The sequence below is a fragment of the Thunnus maccoyii genome, chromosome 22 (genome assembly GCF_910596095.1).
Source record: "Thunnus maccoyii chromosome 22, fThuMac1.1, whole genome shotgun sequence".
Taxonomy (NCBI): Eukaryota; Metazoa; Chordata; class Actinopteri; order Scombriformes; family Scombridae; genus Thunnus; species Thunnus maccoyii.
In genome coordinates this window covers 10008344-10031011 of record NC_056554.1, presented here as the reverse complement: position 1 = coordinate 10031011, position 22668 = coordinate 10008344, and the positions used below count along the sequence as shown (strand labels likewise).

At 44.3% G+C, this 22668-nt stretch overlaps 1 protein-coding gene across 7 annotated transcripts in view; it reads right to left on the bottom strand.

Annotated features, from left to right (window-relative positions):
• Nucleotides 1-22668, bottom strand: part of ppargc1a (peroxisome proliferator-activated receptor gamma, coactivator 1 alpha) — a 277232-nt gene that overhangs the window by 6124 nt on the left and 248440 nt on the right. For 4 of the 7 annotated variants that reach the window (XM_042400794.1, XM_042400798.1, XM_042400795.1 and 1 more), the window contains 9 exons: nt 16748-16942; nt 15576-15701; nt 12067-13438; nt 11107-11152; nt 10829-10902; nt 6070-7306; nt 3291-3383; nt 2152-2272; nt 128-249 (listed from right to left, as the gene is read on the bottom strand). In XM_042400794.1, coding sequence (XP_042256728.1) covers nt 128-249; nt 2152-2272; nt 3291-3383; nt 6070-7306; nt 10829-10902; nt 11107-11152; nt 12067-13438; nt 15576-15701; nt 16748-16942 — 3386 coding nt within the window. The remainder of the gene's footprint in view (nt 1-127; nt 250-2151; nt 2273-3290; nt 3384-6069; nt 7307-10828; nt 10903-11106; nt 11153-12066; nt 13439-15575; nt 15702-16747; nt 16943-22668) is intronic. The other 3 variants (XM_042400799.1, XM_042400796.1, XM_042400800.1) reach the window with 3 other exon arrangements.

The following is a 22668-nucleotide window of genomic DNA, read 5'->3' as shown; positions in this document are numbered from 1 at the left end:
TTTGTCTATTACATCAAAACCAGAGAGAAAAAATGCTTAAAATGTTTCCTATCCCTCTACACTAATACCCAGCTGCTATATAGAAGCACACACACGCACACATGCACAGAAAGTCCTGGGGCCTTACCCATCGTCCCTCAAGTTCACTGCACATTCTTCAATTTCGCCAAAGACTTCAAAGCGGCGCTTCAACTCTGTCCGGGTGCAGTCGGACCTCAGTCGCCCCACGTACACCACCCGTCTCTCCTCCTGCTCGTTAAGAGGAAAGACAGAGTGGAGGAAGGAGATTAAAAGGGGGAGTCTGTTTTTCCTTTTCCCCCCACTCTTTCTTCACCGAGCCCTAATGAATTGGTCTTGATCACTCCTGTGGATACTGGGTCTGACTTTGTGCCCCTGTTTTTGTCCCTCTATCCTGGCTGTCTGTTGTGTTCCTCTGTGATTGGTTCAGCTGACTTCCTCTTATCTGATAGAGTTGCAGTTTGGAAGTGCCTTCAATCTGTCTTGGCACCACAATTCCTCTTTCTCTCTGCAACTCATCAACCAGAAGGAGAGTGATTTTTATCAAATGATGCCATGTCTTGAGTTTGGGGCTGCTTCTTCTTTCATGAAGTCTAAAAATAAAGCTCTGGGGTGACTCAGCTATATATCAGAAAAGCCTGTTTTTTCCCCAACCTCAAAGTTACATTTACATTACACAGTAAAGTATGCAGAGTTGCTTACTGAGAGGTCTATTAATGTTATAAAGATATACATTATATTCATATACAAGAGGGAGGGAGCATTAGCAGTGAAGCACAGGGCAAAAAAACATAGATTTCCTTGAACCTTAGAGGACAAGGGGGTCACAGCAGAATAATTTAGGAACAAACTGCACCAGGCTGCAATTATAGCTTTTGAGTAGTTTAATTGCATCTGCTAATCATATAATACAGCACAAGCCTGGGGCTGTAGTGTATCACTAGTATTATTTATTTATTCATTCATTTACTTCATCCATTACTGGGGCAAGTCCATTGAGGCCCATTGGAATTTTGAATGCTGTCTTGAGGGTAGTAGTAACATATACTGTATGTAAATCAGTTGCCTGGTGATAAACTCAAAGTTCACCTTTGCCCTGTCAGACTTATAAAGAGAAGCCGGGAAAAATACAAATTAACTACAGATGACTGTTTTTATGCTTTTTCCACTCTCTTTAATGCTTACATACTGTTTGAGACAAAAAAGTATTTGCTGAATTAGCGGTTTAGTTGCTGACAACTGATAAATAGGCGGTCTTTTCTTGATGGCACCCTGAGGGCTGCCTGTGTGTGTGGGTGTGTGAGTGAGTGAGAGAATGAGGCAAAAACAGACCGAGAGAGACAGAAAGACAGAAAGAGATGCTTTCACATCTCTGGCCTCCCAAACCTTGTTTGACAGCTTGAGCTTTACTGCTCGTAATTGTTTGTCTCTCCAGCTCTGAAAATGCATGCACGCCAAACCGCGTTTGCATTACTGCATCATTTAATGTGTGCTTTATCAACGGGTGGTAGTAGTGCTACCCCACTGGAAACCTGAGTAATTTCACACTGAGACAAGGAGGACAGAGATATGGAAGAAATGCGATATTCACTGCATCAGGCTGAATTTTGAAATAGATAAAGAAAAAGAGCTCAAGAGAATCAGTGGCCGTTTCCTTTTTTGTCCTGTCCCCGTCTTGCTCTCCTAGTTTCTGTTTTCCACTATTTTAACATTTTACCCCTGTGGTGTGATTAATAAGAGTCGACAGTGTTTCCAGACGACAGAGACGTTAAAAATACACAACCCAGAGATAAAGAGGAAGGGCCTGTCGCCTGAATCATTCAGGAACTCACTTTGTATGTATTCTTTCAGTGGAGAGACTATGGCACATGGCACTGGGCTGGAGGCTGTCTCATTCAAAGTAATGTGTGTGTGTGTGTGTGTGTGTGTGTGTGTGTGTGTGTGTGTGTGTGTGTGTGTGTGTGTGTGTCTGTGGGAGGTTTATGTGCGTTTGCAGCATTTTGTACATGTGCTATAGCAGTGATTGCATGTGGTCTTTTATCAGTGTCGGCAGGAAAGACGTGAAGTCAAGCACAGAGAGCAAAAAACAGGGCGATAGAGGAAACGAGATGGCAGTTATGTCAGTTGACTCACTATTGCTTTTTGCTTTTGCCTCTCTCTCTGCTCGGCCCTTTCGAACTCCCGCTTCTCGTAGTCTCGGCGGTACTCCTCCCTCTTCAGCCTCTCGTGCTGGTACTCCTCATAGCTGTCATACCTGTGGAGAAAAAGATACATGTGACATCGCTGTCCTCGCTTGTCCTCTAAATTCACCCTTCCTGTTGACGTCTATGCAGAAATATTGCCAGTATTCACCAAGGAGTAGTCCCCTGTTTTCTCATCACTGATGGTTGAGAAGGGGGTTGCAAAGGAAAGGAAATGGACATGTTAATAAGATGTCTCTTCACCATCGCTATGATTACGGAGCCCGCAGGATAGGCCCGCAGGAGTGCCGGCGAGCAGCGCGGTTGGGGAGCCAGGCAGCTGCAACTGTCAGCACAACTTCACATGTCATTACTTTCTGCTTAGTTAGGGCTTCATCAAGAAGGAAAGTGCAACTTTCTCCCCCACCCCAGACTAGCACAAGATGTGTCCGTTAAGTTTTCGACTGATGAGCGACTCTCTGGCTTGTCGGGTGTCATTAGGCACGTGGGTGCCAAATCAGCTCGGAGCACTGAGATGGTGTCAGTCTCCCTCTCTCCCTCCCTCTCTCTGTACTGTGCCAATACTTCTCTGCATATGAAATGGTCCCCTCTGCAGTGGTTCATGGAAAACTACACAGGCACTATGTTGAATAAGTGTCATTACACAGCTGGGAGCATCAACTCAAGAGTGAAGTATTAATGCGCATCAGTATGATTCAGGATTCTTCTGTCACTAGTCCAATAAAATATAATCAATTAAACATATTTGCCCTGAATATTTGTCACATGGCCCCCATGTGGAGGGGACAGACCACAAGAAGGCATCTGTCTTGATGTGAAAAGGGAATCGCACAGAAATCGCTGTGAGTGGTGACAGGGAAAAGTTTCTTTTACTTCATTTATATATGGTAACTGCTTGATTTTTTCTTTTTTTTTTTATAACTATCATCCTTGCATACCATTATGATGTCTTTTGAATTTTGCCAGGCAGTTGCTAAGAATAAACATTTGTCCTAACATGCAGTGCGCAACTTAAAAAGGTTAATAGCACACAAAAAACTGTAGGTTAAATAATTCATTTTAAATAATCACCTTGGCCTGCGGCTGAGAGGAGATCGAGACTGAGGGTGGGGGCTCTTATGAGTCCTGGAACGAAAAGTGCTTGAATCTGTGTTGTGACGAGACCTGAGGGAAAAAACAGAAAATGTTAAATATGAAAATATTATTTTTAGCAACACCTAGGAAAACTAGAAATACCGCCTAGTGGTTATATTCCTCCGCCAACCAGTAAAGTTGCAGTTTATCCATCCATGTCTATCCAGATTCATATAATATTTGTAAGGAAGACTTTGAAAGAATTTAATAAAATGTTTTAAGTTTATTTTCCAAAGTTGTAGCCATGACAGTAGACAAAGCTTCAGATATGGATGTTACCGCAAAGAAGCTACAAATTCTAAAACGTGGATGTTTCACACTCATCTTCAACATGGCAGAACAGAAGTACAATCACCACGGTTTCAAGGTGGACAACCAAGATTAGTGTCACCCATTCAGTATCCGACCAAATATGAAATATGGTCACAAGCTCCCCTTCTGTTCCTCAGTTATGGTGTTGAATAACGGCCAGAAAAGTGTTTTTGCAGAACATCATGATGTCACATTGAAGTTGACGTTTCACCTTTTGGAAATAAAATGTCATCACTTCATCATTTTATCTTATTTGATTATATATCTATTATTTATTATATTTATTTATCTTTATTTTATTATTATTATGAAACTTTGTCATAAATAGCATATGAATTCCTGAGTTATGGTAAAAAACGTGTTTTGTGAGGCCACAGTCACCTTGACCTTTGACCACCAAATTCTAATCAGTTCATCCTTGAGTCCAAGTGGACGTTTGTGCCAGATGTAATGAAATTCCCTCCAGGCGCTCCTGAGATATTGTGTTCACGAGATTGGGACGGACGTGAGGACACAGTGGCCTTGACCTTTGACCTTTGATCACCAAAATCTAATGAGTTCATCCTCGAGTCCAAGTGGACGTCAGAGCCAAATTTGAAGAAATTCCCTCGAGGCGTTCCTGAGATATTGCGTTCACGAGAGAATGAAACAGACGAACAACCCGAAAACATGGCCACGGCTGTCGCCAGTGCGGAGGCATAAAAAAAAATTCAAGCATCGTACGACATACTTTTAACTTACACTTACATTGTTAACTTGTGACACGTTGGTTAATTTGTTCTTGGCTTTGGGAACCAAATTAACTTTTTCACAAGAGCCACTTAGATGTTAGAAACTGGGTTAATTCCAGATAAAAGCAATTTAAATTCTCCTGGCCTAAACTAACCCATGGCCACAGAAAGTGTGCATGATTTTCTGCAGCGTTTTTTTACACACCTGAGATTGCGTATACTGTACACGAAGCTGCTATCTATGTTGTATGAGAAAATGGTCAATACTGTAGACCCTAGTGGCCTGACTATAGAGCTTGTTGTACCCCTTCACTCCTTAAGCTATGGATGCTTCATTATTGAAGTGTTGCCGAAGAAAAAGGAAGACCTGAATTATGGAGGGAGAGAAGTTTGGGAAGCTCAGTGAAGCAAAAGAATGCCAGTTTGGTAAGATCAAGGATCTTACACTGTGAAACTTGAAACACAGATGAGGGATTTTCAGAGTTATTTTGCTGAAATTCTGTTTATCTTTTCTTGCATGAAAATATAACAAGCTTCTTGTTCTGTCACTCTCAAAACTCAAATCCCTACCCAGTATTTTCAGAAAGCTTGTCAGTGTCAGATTGTGATCGAATGTCTTGGGACTATTACTGTATAAATGTGTGAACAAGTTGGTGTAGCGCAAAGAACAAGGGACCGAACAGAATAAAGTGATTCTATTGGCTCTGTGGAGTAAACTGACCTTTAAGTAATCAGGCAAACAAACTGAGTCACTGCAGTGGAGTCCGACTCTGCAAGGCACTCAATGAACTACTACTGACAAACTGAATTTACTCAGAACCATCTCAGTAACTATGGTTTGCCTCTGTTCTTCTACCAAAAAAACCCAAAAGAAACCCCCTTGGCTCTGATCAAAGGGAAGCATGGGAAATGTAGTTCTCACACAGAGCTATGATGATAGGAGTCTCTTCTGAGAGGGGTTTTGAGACTACATTCCCACAGCCTGGATTTGGCTTTCATCTCTGGGGATGTAAAAGAGGAGGGTTTGCCACTCAGTAAAAACAACAGCTGCCGCTTAAAACAATAGCCCCAGCATCAAACAAAAAAAAAAAAAAAAAAAAAGGAGCTTGCGAGGGAGTGAGTGAGGAGGGGGGGTGAATGTTAGGAAGACACTCAAATAAAACTCGCTGCCTAGAGATGAAAACTCATACTGTTCAAAAGTCCAGTGCCTCTGGCACCTTTCATGTTCTTTTTTTTTTCCATCGAGTGTTGTTTTGAGGAGACCACACCATTCAACCAACCAACCAATCTTTTTTTCCATTGTCAGTTCAGAGAAATGGTTTAATCATCAGACTTTGGTTAGTACAACAACTGCAGACAATTTGGTAAGAATCCATTCAACCCCTCTTTCACCTGTTAAATCTCTGTGTAAGACATGACAAATCTATCCTGCTTTTAGTCCACACAAGGCATAGACTAGCAGGAGGTCAAGAACCCATGCTAAGAGTCTCAAGGGTCTATCCTGTCTGATACCAGCTCTGACAACTGATCAGGCCTGTTTTACACTCCTAAGCTAGACCCCCTGCCAGCTCCAAGCCCTGTTTAAACTGCATGGGTGGGGAGCAGCCAAGGTTCAGCCAAAGGAAGCGAGAGTGTGTGTGTGTGTGTATGAGTGGGTCTGTGAGATGACTTACCAGGAGGAGGGGCGTCTGTCAGGTGAGGTGGAGAGGGAGCGCCTCCGGTAGTGTGAAGAGGAGCTGCGGGAGCCAGAGTGGGAACGAGAACGGGAGCGGGACCCGCTGCTGGTCCAGCAGAAAGGCCTGCTGGGCGAGAGAAGGAGGGAAGAAGGTGGGGAGACGGAGCCTCGTGAAGGGGAGCAGCTGGATGGTGGGGAACAGGAGGGAGAGCAGGGGGGGCAGTCAAAGAGTAGGTCCAGAGGGGTGCCCTCCCACGGATAAAGGAAACGACTCTCACGGCCTTCACCCAGCTCTAGCTCATCGTGGAGGGGCAGGAACCCTGGGTGCAGGTAGCTTGATCCAGACAGCCTCTGGGAGTAGTAGTCACCCTCTCCCTCTTCAAGGTACTGAGGGGCTGCAGCCTTGTTTGGTTTGCTGCCTGGTTCTCTCTGCTGGCCATCCTTGCTGTACAGGGCTTTTAAGGGGTGGCCGAAGTGCTTGTTGAGTTCTGCTCTGATTTCCTGGTCGCACAGGGGCTTCCGGCTGATGGCAGAAGGGTGTTGTTGGTCCCTATCAGCAATGGCCTCTTGTGAGGGCATCTGGGTGGTTTGTGTCAGGGTCTGCTTTCCTAACCCCTGGACGTGGGCTGCTTCTCCATCCACAGAGGCAAAATTCTGCTGCTTAGCCAAAGGACCAGATGAAGCTGATGATGGAGAACAAGAAGATGAAGATAATGAAGAGGACAGTGGCATGGCTGAGTCCTTACATTCGACATGCCTGTCCTCCACTGTGCCTGCAGCAGGCACGGGAGCAGCAGTGGCACCTGGGGTGACCGTCATTTCCGCTGCTGTAGTCATGGTAACAGTGGCTGTGCCGCCGTCCTTCTTTGTGCTAGCTGACGCCTGGCAATAGTCATGGTCACTGTAGCCACGGGGCGCCACACGCTTATTGTTGCTAGTGCTGCGATGCTCCTCAAGGCTGCCCTCCACTGTTTGTTGGGTGATGGAGTAAGGGAGGGCGGTGGACGCTTTGCTCAGCTGGGCATATAGCTCAGTCTGTTCGGGACCCTTCCTGGTGGGGCCCCCGCCTGAGGCACCTGGGGCCGGGGCCAGAGCGCCGGGGCCCAACTCGCTCAGCCTGGCTCTTTTGCATGCCAAGGCCGAGGAGGAACATGAAGACAACTTGGTTTTGAGCGATGCTTTGAAAGGATTCTCTTGACTGGCTTTGTGTGGGGGCGTGGTAGGTGGTGTCAGACCTAGAGAGGGAGGGAGAGACAGAAGTTGGTGGTAGGAATGGGGGCAATAAAATGGGAATCATAATTCAAACCTCCCCAAACATCCCCCATTCCCACCTACCCCCACTTATCTATAAATTCCCAGGTCAGTTTATGGACAGTGGACACAGATACATGCCTGATTAAAATATTCACTTTCACTTGGACTAATCCTGATCTCTATTTTATTACGATCTTGACAGATTAATGTAATGCTTGATGTAACTTAATATGGTAGTGCTGTAATATGGATGACTTGCCATCCCCTTCCTCCCTGACCTTGGAAAGATCTCTTTTCATGAAAAAAAATAACAACACAAACACATGTATTGCATCTGATGAAAATAATTACAGTGCATGTATAATATCTCTGTTTGCCTCATGCATATGTCGGCACTGGACAGCCTTCTTTTTGAAAGAACAGTTACTGACATGATGCTCTAACTACTCTTAATGTACACATTGGTGTGTCTGGTGATGTTGCCATTGCGGGATGTATGCTATGTAATGGAAGCACAGGGATTACTGGCAAATGGGTTGTCATTCTTCTCAGATGGCATGTCACTACTGCTTGTGCCCTCCCATCTCTTCCCCCACCTCCTACAGATTTATAACCAGACAGATGGCAGTTATATGGGAAGTCCTGAGATGAGCCCACTTTATAGCATTGTTAATGCACTCACACAAACAGCCGCCACCATTACTCTCATTCTCTCTTTCCCCCCTCTCCTTTAGTCTTGTATCTTGTATCCCTTTCCATTTCTCAGCATCTTTTCCTGTTCCTGTCTTGCACCGAAGAAATGTGCCCACACACACACACACATACATACACACACACACACACGTCACTAACAGTCTCTCACTGGAGTCAAACTCAGGCACTTTGAAATACCTACGCTCTCCCCTCTTCTTTGCCTTTCTTATAATGCACATCATTCTTCCCTTGCTGGTGAATTGCACCAAATGACAGCTATTAGTATCAAATCCAGCATTAGAGTATGCACCGGAAAGACAGCTTGACAAAGAGAGTGCAGGAGCCTGATGCATAAATATGCGAGTTTCTGAAACCACTTGCTGTGTTTGGAATGCCTGATCCAACGACTTATCATCCTATTTATTATCTGGATGTGTCTGTAAGTAGGACTGCAAGACCATATTCCCCTCTTTCCCTCCTTTTTCTTCCCTCTTTCTCTTCATGATCTCAGTTCTGATAGTGATATAGACATATATATATGCATTATGCCAATGAAATGAGCTATGAAAAGAAGAGAGAGGGGGTGCTACACAATGCCTGAGGAACTTCTGTTTCACCAATGAAGCGCCATGTGTCCAAAACAATGCGCATGTGGGGTCATAAACTAGGAGCCATTAGCGATGGGGGTGAAATAAATCAGAATTAGATAAATATGCGCCTCTCAGTCAAACTTGCTAGTGATGGATGATCCGCAGACGCAAACACCAATTATGTAGCCGCCGGAGAGAAAACGATGGAGCAAGGGAGCAAGACAGAGAGAAAGAGGAGGGCTTTATAATATTTTTTCTAGTCCAGCTGTAAATTGTGAGGAGACCTCGGAGCGAATAACAGCTCCGGGCTTAAAGAGTTGATCCGGCGGTAAGCCATGCAAATAGCAACACACAGACCACCCCAGTGTCATGAGATACAGTAATTAAAGACAACATGGCAGCACAGGGTAAATCTATTAGCCTGGCAGAGATTAGGCCCTGAACAGTCAAATCCCAGGGGGCCTCAGTGCCTGTTGTAGCTTTGCTGTACCTCTCTGGGAAGTGTCAATAGAACATACAGCCAACAGTCTAAAAGTTGACATTAGTTGGTGCTAAACAGTTTTTGACTCAGTACAAATTGTACAGGTCTATGTTCAACTGATAATTAAATTTATCTCTCTATCTATAAAACAGTAATCAGTACTACTACAACTCATCATAAACGCATAAAATAATTTGTTAGTGGCGCCAGTTCATGGAAAGTTCCGTCAGTAGGTTGTCGACCTGCCTTGAAGGTAAAAGGTGGCACCGCCTACCTGTCTAACCTCTATCTGGATATCAGTTACACCATCATAATCTCCATTGTAGTAGAATGTTACTCTAAATCTGCAAAGGACATGTAACTCCGGACCAAATAGCTTTCACCTCCACTTACTGGGATCTATATCCATCCGTCTCACACAGCACAAGACTGAAAAGCTAATCCCTAAGTCGGAACGGGGCTCAGTAACCTGGAGCTTTCTGGACTAATGACTTTCCTGCTAATATTCAATCTGAAATTTGCGCAGGATGGTGAAGTCAGGTGAAGGCCTTTATTTGAATGTGCTTGTAAAATGGACGCGGTGGAACATAACGGGTGCCCAGATAAGGCCACAGGTCAATAGACTCGTTCACGTGCAGTAAAACAGGAAGAAATATTAACTGTGCTTGATTGCCCCAGAGCTTAAGCAGCCCTGCTCTTTCCCTTCTTTAGGTCTCCACAGGCATCCCCTTTGAACCTGAAAGCTTATCTACACAAAAGGGTTAAACAGCACCTCGACAAGGTCAGAAGGACAGAGGGAACCCTCTTGGGGTCTGATGTGCCACAAATTTCCATCCCTCACAAGAGTGTAGTAAAAGGTGCAGGGGGATGACATGAGGTATGTACATTTGGGACCATTTCCCCTGCTGGTAAATGAATACCCAAAGGGACCAGTGCAACATGACAAAGTGTAAGAGGCAAAAGGGCAGCCATTTTGTTTTATTGACCTTAGATGATTCATCTGGTGAATGAATAAAGAGAGGTAATTACTGATATAGTTCGCACGGAGAGAGAAAGAGAAAGTTGACCCCAAGTACTGCAGCTTTTGCTGATGTTCTCTTAATTTTCAGCTTGTAATTACCTTTTCCCTATAGCTTTCTTCTGATGTAGTTACATATAACTCAATAACACAAAAGGATGATGTCAATAACGCTGAAACCCTCACACTGACTCCATTTACAAAACAACATCCTTTTCATATAAGTCTTAACGTTGGAAAATTAGTCCCATGTCAGCTGATGTAATTGCCAACATGTCTGGAGACTTAAAGAAAAGGAAGACACAGATCATACAGGCAAAACTGAATTACACAGGAAAACCAATTAAAACAATAACACTGCCATTTCAATTTTCCTATGATGTGTAGGTTAAGTAAGCTGTCAGTCAGAAAGCATTAGGGTCTGATAGAGGAAGAGGAACAGCATATTAACTCTTAAGTAACAGGAGAGGGGGGTTGGTGGAGTATGGGAGGGGCTTGCTAATAAACCCTGAGGAGATTGGAAAGCGTAATCAATACTCAGGCACATAAAAATGTTCTCCTATGCCTTCACCTTGAACTCTGAACTGTGATGGAACTATCAAGATGTTGGAAAAGCCAGAGTTAACCCATTACTAGCTACAAAGTGGAACTGAGAATTTCCATTGAGTAGTTTTTTGGGTTTTTTTTAATAAATGTGTTTTAAATAATCAAGTGTGCTTACCTGGGGTTCCAGCAATCTCCACACTTAATGTGCGTTCAATGGTTTTGTTCTCAAACGGTGATCCCTTGTGGTCACTGGAAGACAAAAAAAAGTGCAACATTTTACTTCTCAGGTGAAAATAAGAAAAAAAAAGCTTTTGTGATCTAAGAAATGGAAATGAGTCACAAGAATGCCTCAACTTGGATTCTAGTCTATATAGTTTTCTTTGGCTTTGCTTTTTTCTGTAGTTTGTTGTTGCTTTTTGCCTAGAAGAATGTGGAAAAACTTCTCACACTTACTTTGGAGACTCTGGGGTCAAAGGAAGTGGCAAGGTGGTTGGTTTGGCTGCAGAACACAAAGGAGCATGGGTAATTATTGATCTAGGTATAACACTCATGGCAGAAGAGAACAGGTCCACATTCTGCAACAATTAATCTAAAATTGGCTCATTAAATGCAATTATCACTACATAAACACCCATCCCTGGTTAGAAAGTCTTTCTATGGACGCTACTATACAAATCATATCTTTTTAGATTGACCCCGTTTTAACAATTTATTCTCTTAGGATAGACTGTTCACTCTATGAGGCAGGATGAAGTGATGGTACGTGTTTCACAGGTGTCTAGATACAGACATACTCTGCTCAAGACAACAAACAGATCAAAATGGAATAAAGACATACAGAGACGATGCCACAAACAAGACACATGACAGTGGGTGAGCCCCTCCCTGGACAATAAAGTCATAATCGCATGCACCAACAGCAGAGGAGGGGAAAAAAGAAGGAAGAAAGGAGAGTCAAGGAAGCTTGTGCAGTTGCCCGAGGCTCTGGCCGACTTGTGCTCCAGCTAAGGGAACGTGGCTTTAGTAGCACGACGCTAAAGAGCAGCACCCGGGCTCTGAGACTAAATGTACATATTCAGCACACTCAGCTCCACCAGCCAAAGATGGTTCAAGGATTGACTTTATGAATACAGGACGGACAGTAGCAAGACAAGGCTCGCCCCTTTTCCCACCCCCTCCTTTTTTTTTTTTTAATTTCACTCTATTTAAATTCAAAAGAATGCCTCTGGGACTAGCAAAAAGCATTGGCTAGCAGGCTGTTTGTTGTCATTTTTGTTTATTCCCTCAGAATGACTGTTAGATTCGAATTAGAATAGGGGTTAGTTGTGAAGTCAAACTGGGAAGTGGTTAGAGCAGGAGAGGGAGAAGAGAGAGCAGAGATAAGGCCAGTGGGGGGGATGCAGTCATGATTACCTAACAACGGGTGGCCCTGGTCGTCGGGGTGCTCGCTGAGTGCCTGCCTGTGTGGGTGCCCTTGCCCTTGTATGATGCAGGGAGGGGCGGGCTCTGCAATTCTAGTATCTGGGAAGAGTGGGCTTGGTGGGCCCTGTGAGAGCACCGCTGCGGGGCTGCCCGTGACATGGTCATCATCATCAACACCATCATCATCATCATCATCATCATGGTCAACATCCTCCCCATAGCCCCCCTGGTTTGGCCACCCCAGCTCTAGTCCAAAGCCCATATCTAGCCCTGGATCTGGCTGGTTAACCCAGCTTTCTAGGTCAAAGGCAAGAGGTGACAACAGGGGCTCTGAGTCAGGCTCTTTAGCCTGACTTACCCCTTGGTTTCTAAGATCAGTGATACCTCTGAACTCTTCCTCCTCCACCTTTGAAACAGCCTGAACTGGTCTCTCAGACCTCTTACCTGCTAATTTTCTCTGAGTGCTAGGTAAGGGGGTGATCTTAGGTGGGAGTAGGTGGGCCCGATACCGAGCAGGCCTCTGTTTGGAGGTGAGCAGCTGGCTAAGTAAGGGGTGCCCCGGCTTCTCATCTCTTTTCCTAATAGTCACTGTGACATGCCTATGTGGCGCACGGCTGGCACCATTACTGTTACTACGGCCTTGCCTGCCAAAGCCCTCACTAGCCTGAGTGGCGCCCGCAGCCTCTCGGCAATGCTCACAGCTGTGACTCACCTCTCGGGGAGGGAGGGAATAAGAATGCATATACCTAATAAACCTAGCGGCGGCCAGGCGGCCCACATCGCCTGGCGGCCTTCCTTCTTCACTGGGCGGCCCGTGCTCCAGTTTGGGGCAGGCATGACCGCAGGTGGAGGTTCTGTGGCCGACAGGGATAGAAGCACCCTCCGACTCCTCAACCCCGTCATCGTGAGCGCAACGCTGCCACTTCCCAGCCCCAACACCAGCCACAATACATTCGCCTGCAGCCCGGCTCTCACCTCGCTGGTGATGCTGCTGCGGCGGCTGCTGCTGCTGCTGCTGCTGCTGCTGCTGCTGCTGTTGTTGTTGTTGTTGTTGAGATGGCACAGCTGACTTCTTCTTGGAGGTGGTGGAGGAAGAGGACGAGGAAGTGGAAGAGAGGGAGGAGAACGAGGAGGTGGATGATGAGGATGGCGAGGAGGAGGAGGAAGAGGCGCCAAGACCCAGGCCACTCTTGTCCCTGCTACAGGCTCCACCCCAGGTGCTCTTGGCTTCACTGGCTTTGGTGTGGAGCAGGATGTCATCGGTGGCCGTTAGGTATTTCAGCAGCTCAGTGCAAGGCCGCCTCACCGGGCGGTTCTGTTGGCTGGAGCCCCCTCTTGCTTTGCCATTCCAGGGGCTCTCCGTCTGTTCAACACAGTAAGACAGAGAGAGAGAGAGGGAGAGAGAGAGACTTATTTAGGTTTGCTTAAATAAAAAGTTTTGCTCACTGTTGTTAGTACAGTGCAGTTGATCCATTTGTGAGAAATGTTAAGTGCTTTATTTGGGACAAACACAAAAGTAGAAAGAGATGGAGACTACAAGAGGCTAAAAGACAGACTCAGACAGCCCACATACAGTGGTTGCCCAACTGTCTGGAAGGCGATGGTGGGAGTGCGGTCCGCCCATCATCTTAATTGCGTGGCCCTCCAAACACCACCGCACCACTCTGTACGTGCACCATGTCCTCCGGGAGTCCTCATTCGCTGTGCTCCAGAAATGGATGACTCAAAGGCACAGTATGAAAATAGACTCTGTAAGGAAGGTTGACGCATTGCATGTGCAAACATAGTACACACAGCACACACATATCTGTGTCTGTGCTGTTTACTACACAATATGATCACATACAGATGCTTTTTACATTTAGAGGATATTAACAGTAGAACCGCCACAGGGTAAAATTTACCCATGGCAGTTTTTCAACTGTACGTTACTATGTTTTCATAAAATATTCATGTCCCCTAGTCTTTGACTTTTCCTAAAATAATGTTTTGTTAAAAATAGTTAAGATAAATCCAGATTAAAAGCATGGGCAGTCATAATTAAATCATAAAAAGTGCAGAGGACTTTTGCCAAGTGCAGGAAGACTTTCTGTGTGCTGAATGTCTGCCCAAAGTGTGTTTGAGGGACAGGTGTCAGATGTGTTCCAATGAAAATTATTCAGCATACTCATAAACATTAATTTTATATAAAACTTATTTTTAGTTTATTGATTATTCATTCATTTTGGTTTTGCCATGTTACCGTTTATATGTTCATAGGCTATTTAGCCTAATTTGCCCTTTGCCTTACTCTCTTTCATGAATGAACACCAAAAGACAGTACAGTACATTTACGTTATAATGTTATAAATTAAAAAAAAAAAAAAAAAAAAAAAAAATCTTTTATCGTTACCTCAAGTTTCTTGGTGATGTTCTCTAATTCACACATTGTTGAAATATCTAAATTAATAATTGATTAGGTGAAATTGTGCGCTTGACTTTGTCATGTTGTTTATTGTTATTATTATGGTTCATTATTGCCCATATGAGTATTTAGGCTACTTTGGTAATTTAAATAATATTGGTTATCTCATTAAGGGATGAATGTCATTTTATAATAATATCACACCACCTAAATATGCAAATATCTCCTCCTTATACCCATTTTCAGTGTCATTTTAGACTGATTTATATTGACAGCCATGCAAAGCAATTAGTGCTTTCAAAGATACTTAGATTATAAAACAAGAGGACCAAAACACAGGTGATGATTACACAAACCAAACAAAGAAATGCAGTAGCCAGGTGCACGGGTGAATTTTACCCGTTGGCTGTTTTAGGTATACAGTATTAAGCACTAGGGAAGGCATAAGAAAGAGATTTTCCCAAAACAAGAGCAAATGATCAAGTGCTGTAAGCTGTATATGACACTGAACATACAGTATGTCATGTTCTGACATGAAATGCAAACAAATTACCGAAATCACGTACTTCATTTATTCACATTCATAAACCTATGATACTTAAACTTACTAACATTAATCTTAATCAGCCCCACCCCTTTAGAAAAAAAAACTCTTTTAAGAGCCATCTAATGAGAACATCAAGTCTGATATTTTGATCTTGTCGTCTCAAGGCATCAATCTCGCCGCAAGAGCGCCTGTCGCTGTGTTTTTTTGGGGGGTTTTTTTTCCACAGGCACCATACCAAGGCGGATAAGTGGTGGAGCTAATGAGACAATGGTGCCGATGCCTCGCCTGGAAAGCCCAACAGCAATCAGCCTGTTTTCATTACGAGATGGCCCCCTGGGATAGAAGACTAGAGCAGTAGTCTAACATCTTCTAAAGGCGGCCACCAAAACAAGAAAAGTGTGAGAGGGAGGGAGAGAGAGAGCAAGAAACAAGACAGAGCAAGAACAGAGTGAGAAAGATAAACAAACGCTAATGTACAGGAGTGAAATAAGCAGCAAGGCAGTGCATGTATATGTGTGTGTTAGTGTCTGTGTGTGTGTGTTTCCCTACCTTGACGACGGCAGGTGGTGGTCTGATCCGGTGGTTGCTGCTGGCTGCATGGTTCTGTGCCTTGCCACCTGTGTATTGATTATAGCTGAGCTGGGAGTTTGCGGGTGCCAGAAGGAGCTTCTTCAGCTGCGAATGGACCCAAACAGAATGAGAGAAAGTAGAGGGGGGGGGGGGGGGGGGAGTTAGTGTGGGTTATGCAAATTACCATTTTCTTTCAATTAGACATCCTGTGCTTTGTAAATGTACAACCAGAAGGGCACTGATACAGCAGTTAAAAAAAAAAGATAAAATCACTGAAATATTTAAAAGATCAGAGATTTTTAAGCAGGTTCCAGTACGTGACAGCACAAGTCAAGTGATTTTTTTTTTTTCTTCTTCCTGTGCAGGTGTTTTTGTGTACACAAAGTCAGGCTTCTCTAATGTGATTGAATAAACACACTTGGGCATGTGGCTAGAGGTCATTTGGAAGGGACCGGCATGGAATAAACTGGACTATAACTAAACATAACATAACATTTTAGGTCAAAGCCTTTAAGCTAGAGAAATGCCCAGATGGTATGGTTATGTGTAAAAATAACAGCACAACGGTAAGAATAAAATTCTCATCGAGAGGCCTGTGTTTTTGCCAAAAAAGATGACTTGGGCACAGGGGGATTAGCCGAGACCCACTGAGAGTCGACGAGATGAGATGGATTTCTTTTCCCCCCCTTACTTTCATTATGTGCCGGCTTGATTTCAGGACCTGTGGCACTGTGTCAACCATAGTTGGCCCCACCACAGTGTTCATATCATTGAATTGGTGCCGCAATAGCACTGTTATGTAATTAGCAATGAACAGCAAATACGCTGATCCATTGCATTTACTTCTCTCCTCCCTGCATCTGCATGTGTGCACGCTACCACTAACGATACAGTGAACACACTGTGGCAAATGTGGCAGAGTATGGATTGGACACTGCCAAATGCAGAAGTCTAACAGACAAAAGGCCACATTTGGTGCCCAGCCTTGTGGAAGGGACATATCTGGTGTCTGCCATAAACTTGCACAAAATAAGCAGTGTGTGTGTGTGTATGCATGGTTGGAGGTCATGTCTCAGGAATAACATATGTTTTGATCCTGGACTGATGGTGATCGGAGAATCACGTAAAAAAGCAAGAGCTGTAGGTCTTACCAGAGAAGGCTCCTCTGGCTCTGGGGTGCGTGGCGAGCCGTCAGGGGAGGAGGGACAGCTCCGGTCACTGGCATTGGTCACGTCCCCATCTGCCAGGGCCTCAAACGAAGGCAATCCGTCCTCATCCACCGGGATGCTGTCCAGGGTCTCTGTAAGCACTGCCAGCAAGTTGGCCTCATTTTCTTCATCTATCTTCTTAGGAGGGGGAAAGGGGGAAGACAGACAGAAAAATAGAGAGACAGGAAAAATAGGACATTTTAGTCAAGAGAAGGAGCATCTCTTTTTTTTCCCCAGGAATGTAAGGGTGATGGGTGGTTGCATGCGGGCTTTCATTGTTAATAAAGTGAGAAGATTTTTTTCTCAATTTTTTTTCTCAATTTTTTTTTTGCTGCTGCAGAGCTGGCTCTATTTTGGCAGCCTTTTAAAAAACAAAATTCTCTCCCTGTGCAAGTGAGTCAAGCCTGTCACTCATATTTTAAGCATGCAGGTTACTGGACCAAAATAATATCTCCCCCAAGAAACCCTGACAAGTAGCAAGCATCTAGGGAAGACAGGAATGGGTTGGTTGCAGTATGGAGGAGTTTGTGGGGGGAAAGGAAACAATAAGTGGAAGTTGACTCTCCTCTACCCCCACAGAATTGAGAGACAATTGGCTTGCTGACAAGATGTATGCAAGCAATCCTCGGCTAAGGCTAATAACCATCCGCTAATGCTAAATAAATGTGATAAATGTAAAATGTTGACATGGCAGTTGATGTCAATAACAGATGGGAAGTTTCTATCTATGAAAAATAAAGCTTGTTCTTGCCACTCAGCTCCTCTTTAATGTACCACAAGAGTTGTTTTCTTGCTGCTGCTGGCTGTTTGAGATTATAACCGAGTGTGCGGAATAAAGACAGATAGAAACAGAGAGATGAATACATAGAGATGGATAGTGAGAGTGAGGGAAAGAGAGAGCGTTGTGAGCTGCCAACTATCAACATGGGAGGTTTACAAGGGATAATAACCATGCATATGTGTAGAGACAAAACAAGAATAGAGACAATGTATATAGATAGATATTAAGAGTGAAAGGAATGCAGCTCGCCTGACAAGGTGTGTGTGTTTGTGTGTGTGCACGGCTGTGCCTTCGCGCAGTGACAAGTGACAACAGGAACTGTAAGTTCCAAGGCCATCATCACACCGCGACGGTGTGTGGCCATCATTATGCCGAGGGGGCCACCAACCTTCCAGATACCAACACTGTACCTGTAAGACTCAGAATCCCACATGCATAAAATTTATCCACCCACTTGTTTCTGTCTACCCCACTGATTTTACACAATTGAACACCCATCATAGATGGCACTTTTGAAGCAGATAGTGGCCATTTTAATTCTTTCCCCCTCCAATTTTCATTTATAGATGACACAGATTTCTTGGACGTTCAGTTAGCTAGCTAACAGTGAGGAAAACGTTAATCTGATGCTCATTGAGCAGATTTTCTCCTAACAACATGAGCACTCAGTCATTATTAAAAAATGATAAAGGGGACATATTTCACAGAGATAACACGACGTAGACTGGGGCCATGCCGCATTGGCAAGCAAATGCCTTGCAGGAAATTGCTCTGTATGAGGTGGCATGCTGTTTAATTACTTGTGAGGAGCTTCAAATCCACTGTGCTGGAAACCTGTGCTACTGAAACGTTCACTATTTGCCAGTATCCCAAGTTATTACCTGAGCACTAAGCAGGTAGGTATTAACCGCTGATAAATCCGGAGGCTTTTCTTAACCCAAACATACACCAACTCACATGAGAAATTGAAAGTAGGATCATTTTATATCTATCAAAAAATGAGTCTTTAAAGAGCCAGCCATCTGTTTGGGTCCAACTTCACCGACTATCCAAGCAATGCTGAATTTAGGTGGGGCTTTATTCGCCTCTCCAGAATACGCTCAAACCTATACATTTTGTAGAAATTGCAGTCTATGCCACTGTGTGACACTAGTTGCATTAAAAGTTGAGAGGGCTGTGCAAGCTTCATTATGTCATGGTTTGGAAAGGATTGAGGAATTTCTGAAGCTGTGGCAGGCTCAAATGTAGCAATTTCAATCCTGTTTCAAAAACCTCTACCAATTGGCAAGCTCCCACAGGCACACTGTATCCCCGAAGATAACCCAGAAGGGACTCTCATATTCTGAAAGAGACACTTGTAAAACCCTGAGTCGTGACGATCATGCTGCTACCGCTGCTGAGGCTCTAGTAGAGGCACTCATAGGCCAAGTGGGGATTTGAGAAACTGGGGTAAAGAGCAAACCTCAGTGATCATTTCTACTCTGGAGAGCGCACGATCTAATACCCCTGTCCAGGAGGGCGAGCTCTTCCATACCAGATTAAAGACCACACCTTGTAGAGTGTCAGCTCCAAAGTCAATCTACTACCTCTAACTTATCTGCCCTTTGTATATATATAAACAAAATCTCTGTGCGGGTCGACTTCAGGAGCTATAGCACCCAAAGGGGGTAATTCCAGGATAACCTGGCAACCTGCTGACGGCCGTGTCCACTTATATTGATTACTACAGCAGCTGCTGAGAGGAAAAGAGGGCAGGAAGAACAAAGAGAGAAGAGAAATTGTCTCGGTGGGAGCACTTTCTCGCCCATCCCGCTTAATGGACCTCACCGAATTAAAGAGATCTTAACAATCCTGGGCTAATTGTGGGATCACAATATATTAACCCCGCTCCAATTCTAAAGGGTGCCATTTTGTGGCTGTTTTATTCCAAATGCTTCAATTAGCCATAAAACATGCTGGCAAGTGCTGGCAGAGCTTTTCTCCCCCCTCCTTCACCCCGGCTTTCCTACGCTGGAGAAAAGAAAGCCAACTCCAGTTGTTCATTATTAGGTGAGGCCCTTTTGTTATCAGGCAGGCAGTCGTTGAGATTGTCCTTGCATTTAACTATTTTATTGAGCTCCACACCACAGCATTGTGTTCCAGTAGATACTATTCACACAGCTGATAACAGAAGGTGAAGGTGCTGTTTTAAACAAACACTCACTTTTGAACACCGGGGCAAATAGCCAAATTAAATCTGCTAATTGCTTCTTGAGGATTCCAAGCTCCAGAGCAAATTTGCCAAGGATCAAATTTTAACGAGCTTTTCGGGGCAATGCATCATTTACATGTTAAAGGGAACCAAATGTGTTGTGAAAGTGCCAGAATGATAGACCTGATCTCTGAATAACACCAAGATGAAGTTTCAACAGACTAAACAGCCCCGCCGTTATCTTCAAATGAGAGGCAGAACATGTGACAGACACTCTGGATGTGGGAAGATAAAATATTTCCCATTAAATGGGTCATCTGGTATTTAAAGTACTGTTTATTCTCACTGTCTCTTTTTGCTCACTCTTTCCCTCTCTCCTTCTGCAAATAGACGAATAGCAACCAATTGGTTCAAACAGAAAACATTCTTGATAAATTGGCCCATAAATTGCATAGTGGGGTTAAATCTGCATCTTGACAATTTAATTGCGTTGCTTCATCTCAATCTTTAATTCTTTTTTTCTGTGCTATGCCAGATTTCAAAAGTAACCCCTTGGATGAGGTTAAACGACTAGCCAGACCTTCTAATCATGGCACAATCAGGCATTGTGGGGGGTATATGTGTGTGTGTGGTGAGTGAGGGGGTGGTATCAAGTCGTCACATCTTGACTCTGCCAAGAAAAGCAGCCTTGGATTTGATAAACAAATAATGTCATTCTGTGTTATTACCCCTAGCCCCCAGATTTCAGAGGAAATAAATCAAAGTCAGCCTTGCCGTTAAGGCGTTAGTCAGGCCTGACACGTCGGCCGGTCACACAGGCACAACATATGGCAGCAGAGAAGGAGGGAGGAAAGGGAGGCAGGCAGGGTAAGGTACGGCATGATGCAAGGCCGAGAGACAAATCATGGCAGCCGCCAGAGACATCTGATCATTTAGCATGAGCTTACTGAGATGGAGAGAGGGTGATTATGGCCTATACGGAGTGATGAAACCATACAAAACACTGTTAAGTCCCTCTGCGTGTCTGTGTGTGTGCGGTTGCGGTAGCACAGTCTGACAGTGTTCCAAATCATAAAACTAAGTGTTAAACCTCCATTGCGGTCAGGACTGTGATTGGCTCTGTAACACATAGCAGCGAACTGAAGGCTCTTGTCATTTTCCATCTGACTACAGAGTCAATAGAGTGTCTCGTTATTCAGAAACAATTTCCCAAACAAATGTTCTGGACCCAAATACCACAGTACTGATAGCCAACGGTATATTTCTATATCTATCAACATGATGCTTAGCCCCTCTGTCTCTCCTCTGTTGTCACCACCTTCGGTTCAAGAACATTATGCTTTATCATGACGGTTAGAGCTGTAAGTTGCTAAATTTTGTATCCTATAAATGCAGACAAGATTGTCCGGTCAAAGCACCCGGCAGCTGATTTTAGGCTTCTGCACCCTACTTAGCTATAATACCACAACTGGCGTCGTGCTAATCCCTTCGTCCTGGCAGGAATTCACGATTTTGTGCCTCCATTTAAACAAACATGGCAGCTCTGTGAATGAAGAAGTGCCATTGCAGAAGCATGCTGACTGTTTATATGCCAGATGTCTGTCTCAGTTTAGAAGGCCATGCGAGTAATACATCAGTGAGGAAACAGTTCAACCCATCAATAAGGACCAGGATGTGTGTGTGCAGAGATGATGCATCTCTTGGGAACCATTTCAGACTGTTAGAGCACTATCAGATGAGCTGATGGGGAAAGAGAGAGGAAAAGAGAAAGTGAGAAGAGGAGATATCTCTGTGTGTGTGTACGTGTGTGTGTGTGTGTGTGTGTGTGTGTGTGTGTGTGTGTGTGTGTGTGTGTGTGTGTGTGTGTGAGAGAGAGTGAGCCAAAGAGAGAAAGAGAACTGTTGTTACACATCCTGACACAGGCCAGATCCGATTGAGAGACCTACCCTAGGGATGTTAGCAGTGCTGTTTTTTCTAGTTCCCTTTTGGAAAAGTCCTTTGACCGGTTATCCTGCTGCTGCTGCTGCTGGTAAAACTAACCACCTGAACTCTGTCACACATTTGCTGAGATCAGCTGAACCTGTCACATGCCTTCAGACTCACCAGACCCTTTTTGTCTAACTTTGGGTCAAAAATCATGCAGTTGGTCATGTACCTTTAAACAAAAAAAGCACACACAACCAGAAAGTTTTCCAGTGGGAAAGTAGGAGATCAAACAGTAGTGTGAGCAATTAAACATATCCCTTATGTTTATTGCAGATGTCAAGATAAAAATAATCTGATCATTTCTGTCCAAACACAGCTTAAAATGCATGCACACTTGTTCATGTCGACGCACACACATTCTCTTACAGCTATTCAAACAAACGTCAGGATCATGAGGGGGCACAGTATGTCCTGGCGGAGCCTCCCCATCTACAGTCCTACCCCAAGCTGCTGTTTTCCTACTCCAGTCGTCCAACAGATGGTCCAAGCAGCCGTTTGCTAACACCACAGAATCACACACCATCATAATGATTGGACACTCACTCTTTTGTTTTGGCAGCTACTTCCCAATCGGCTTGGCACGAGAAAACACTGATTGCTGTGATTGCTCTGACAGTCACAGCAGGAGGGGGAGAAAAACAGAGATTTGGAGCCTCGCATAAGGAATATTCAGCTAGATGCAGAGATGGGATGAGGAATGGTGCTTCCCTCTGCTTTTTTCGCCTAATGGCATGCAAATAGCTATTTGCTTAAGTCGGCAGCTCTGAATGTGCACCATTAAGCAAGGGGCCTTTGAACATACTGTTACACTGTTGATAATGTGATGGAGGAACATAGGGAGGAGGAAAGAGTGAGCACAGAGAGAGAAAGAAAGGGGGTGTAGAGACTGTTTCAATGCCCATCTTG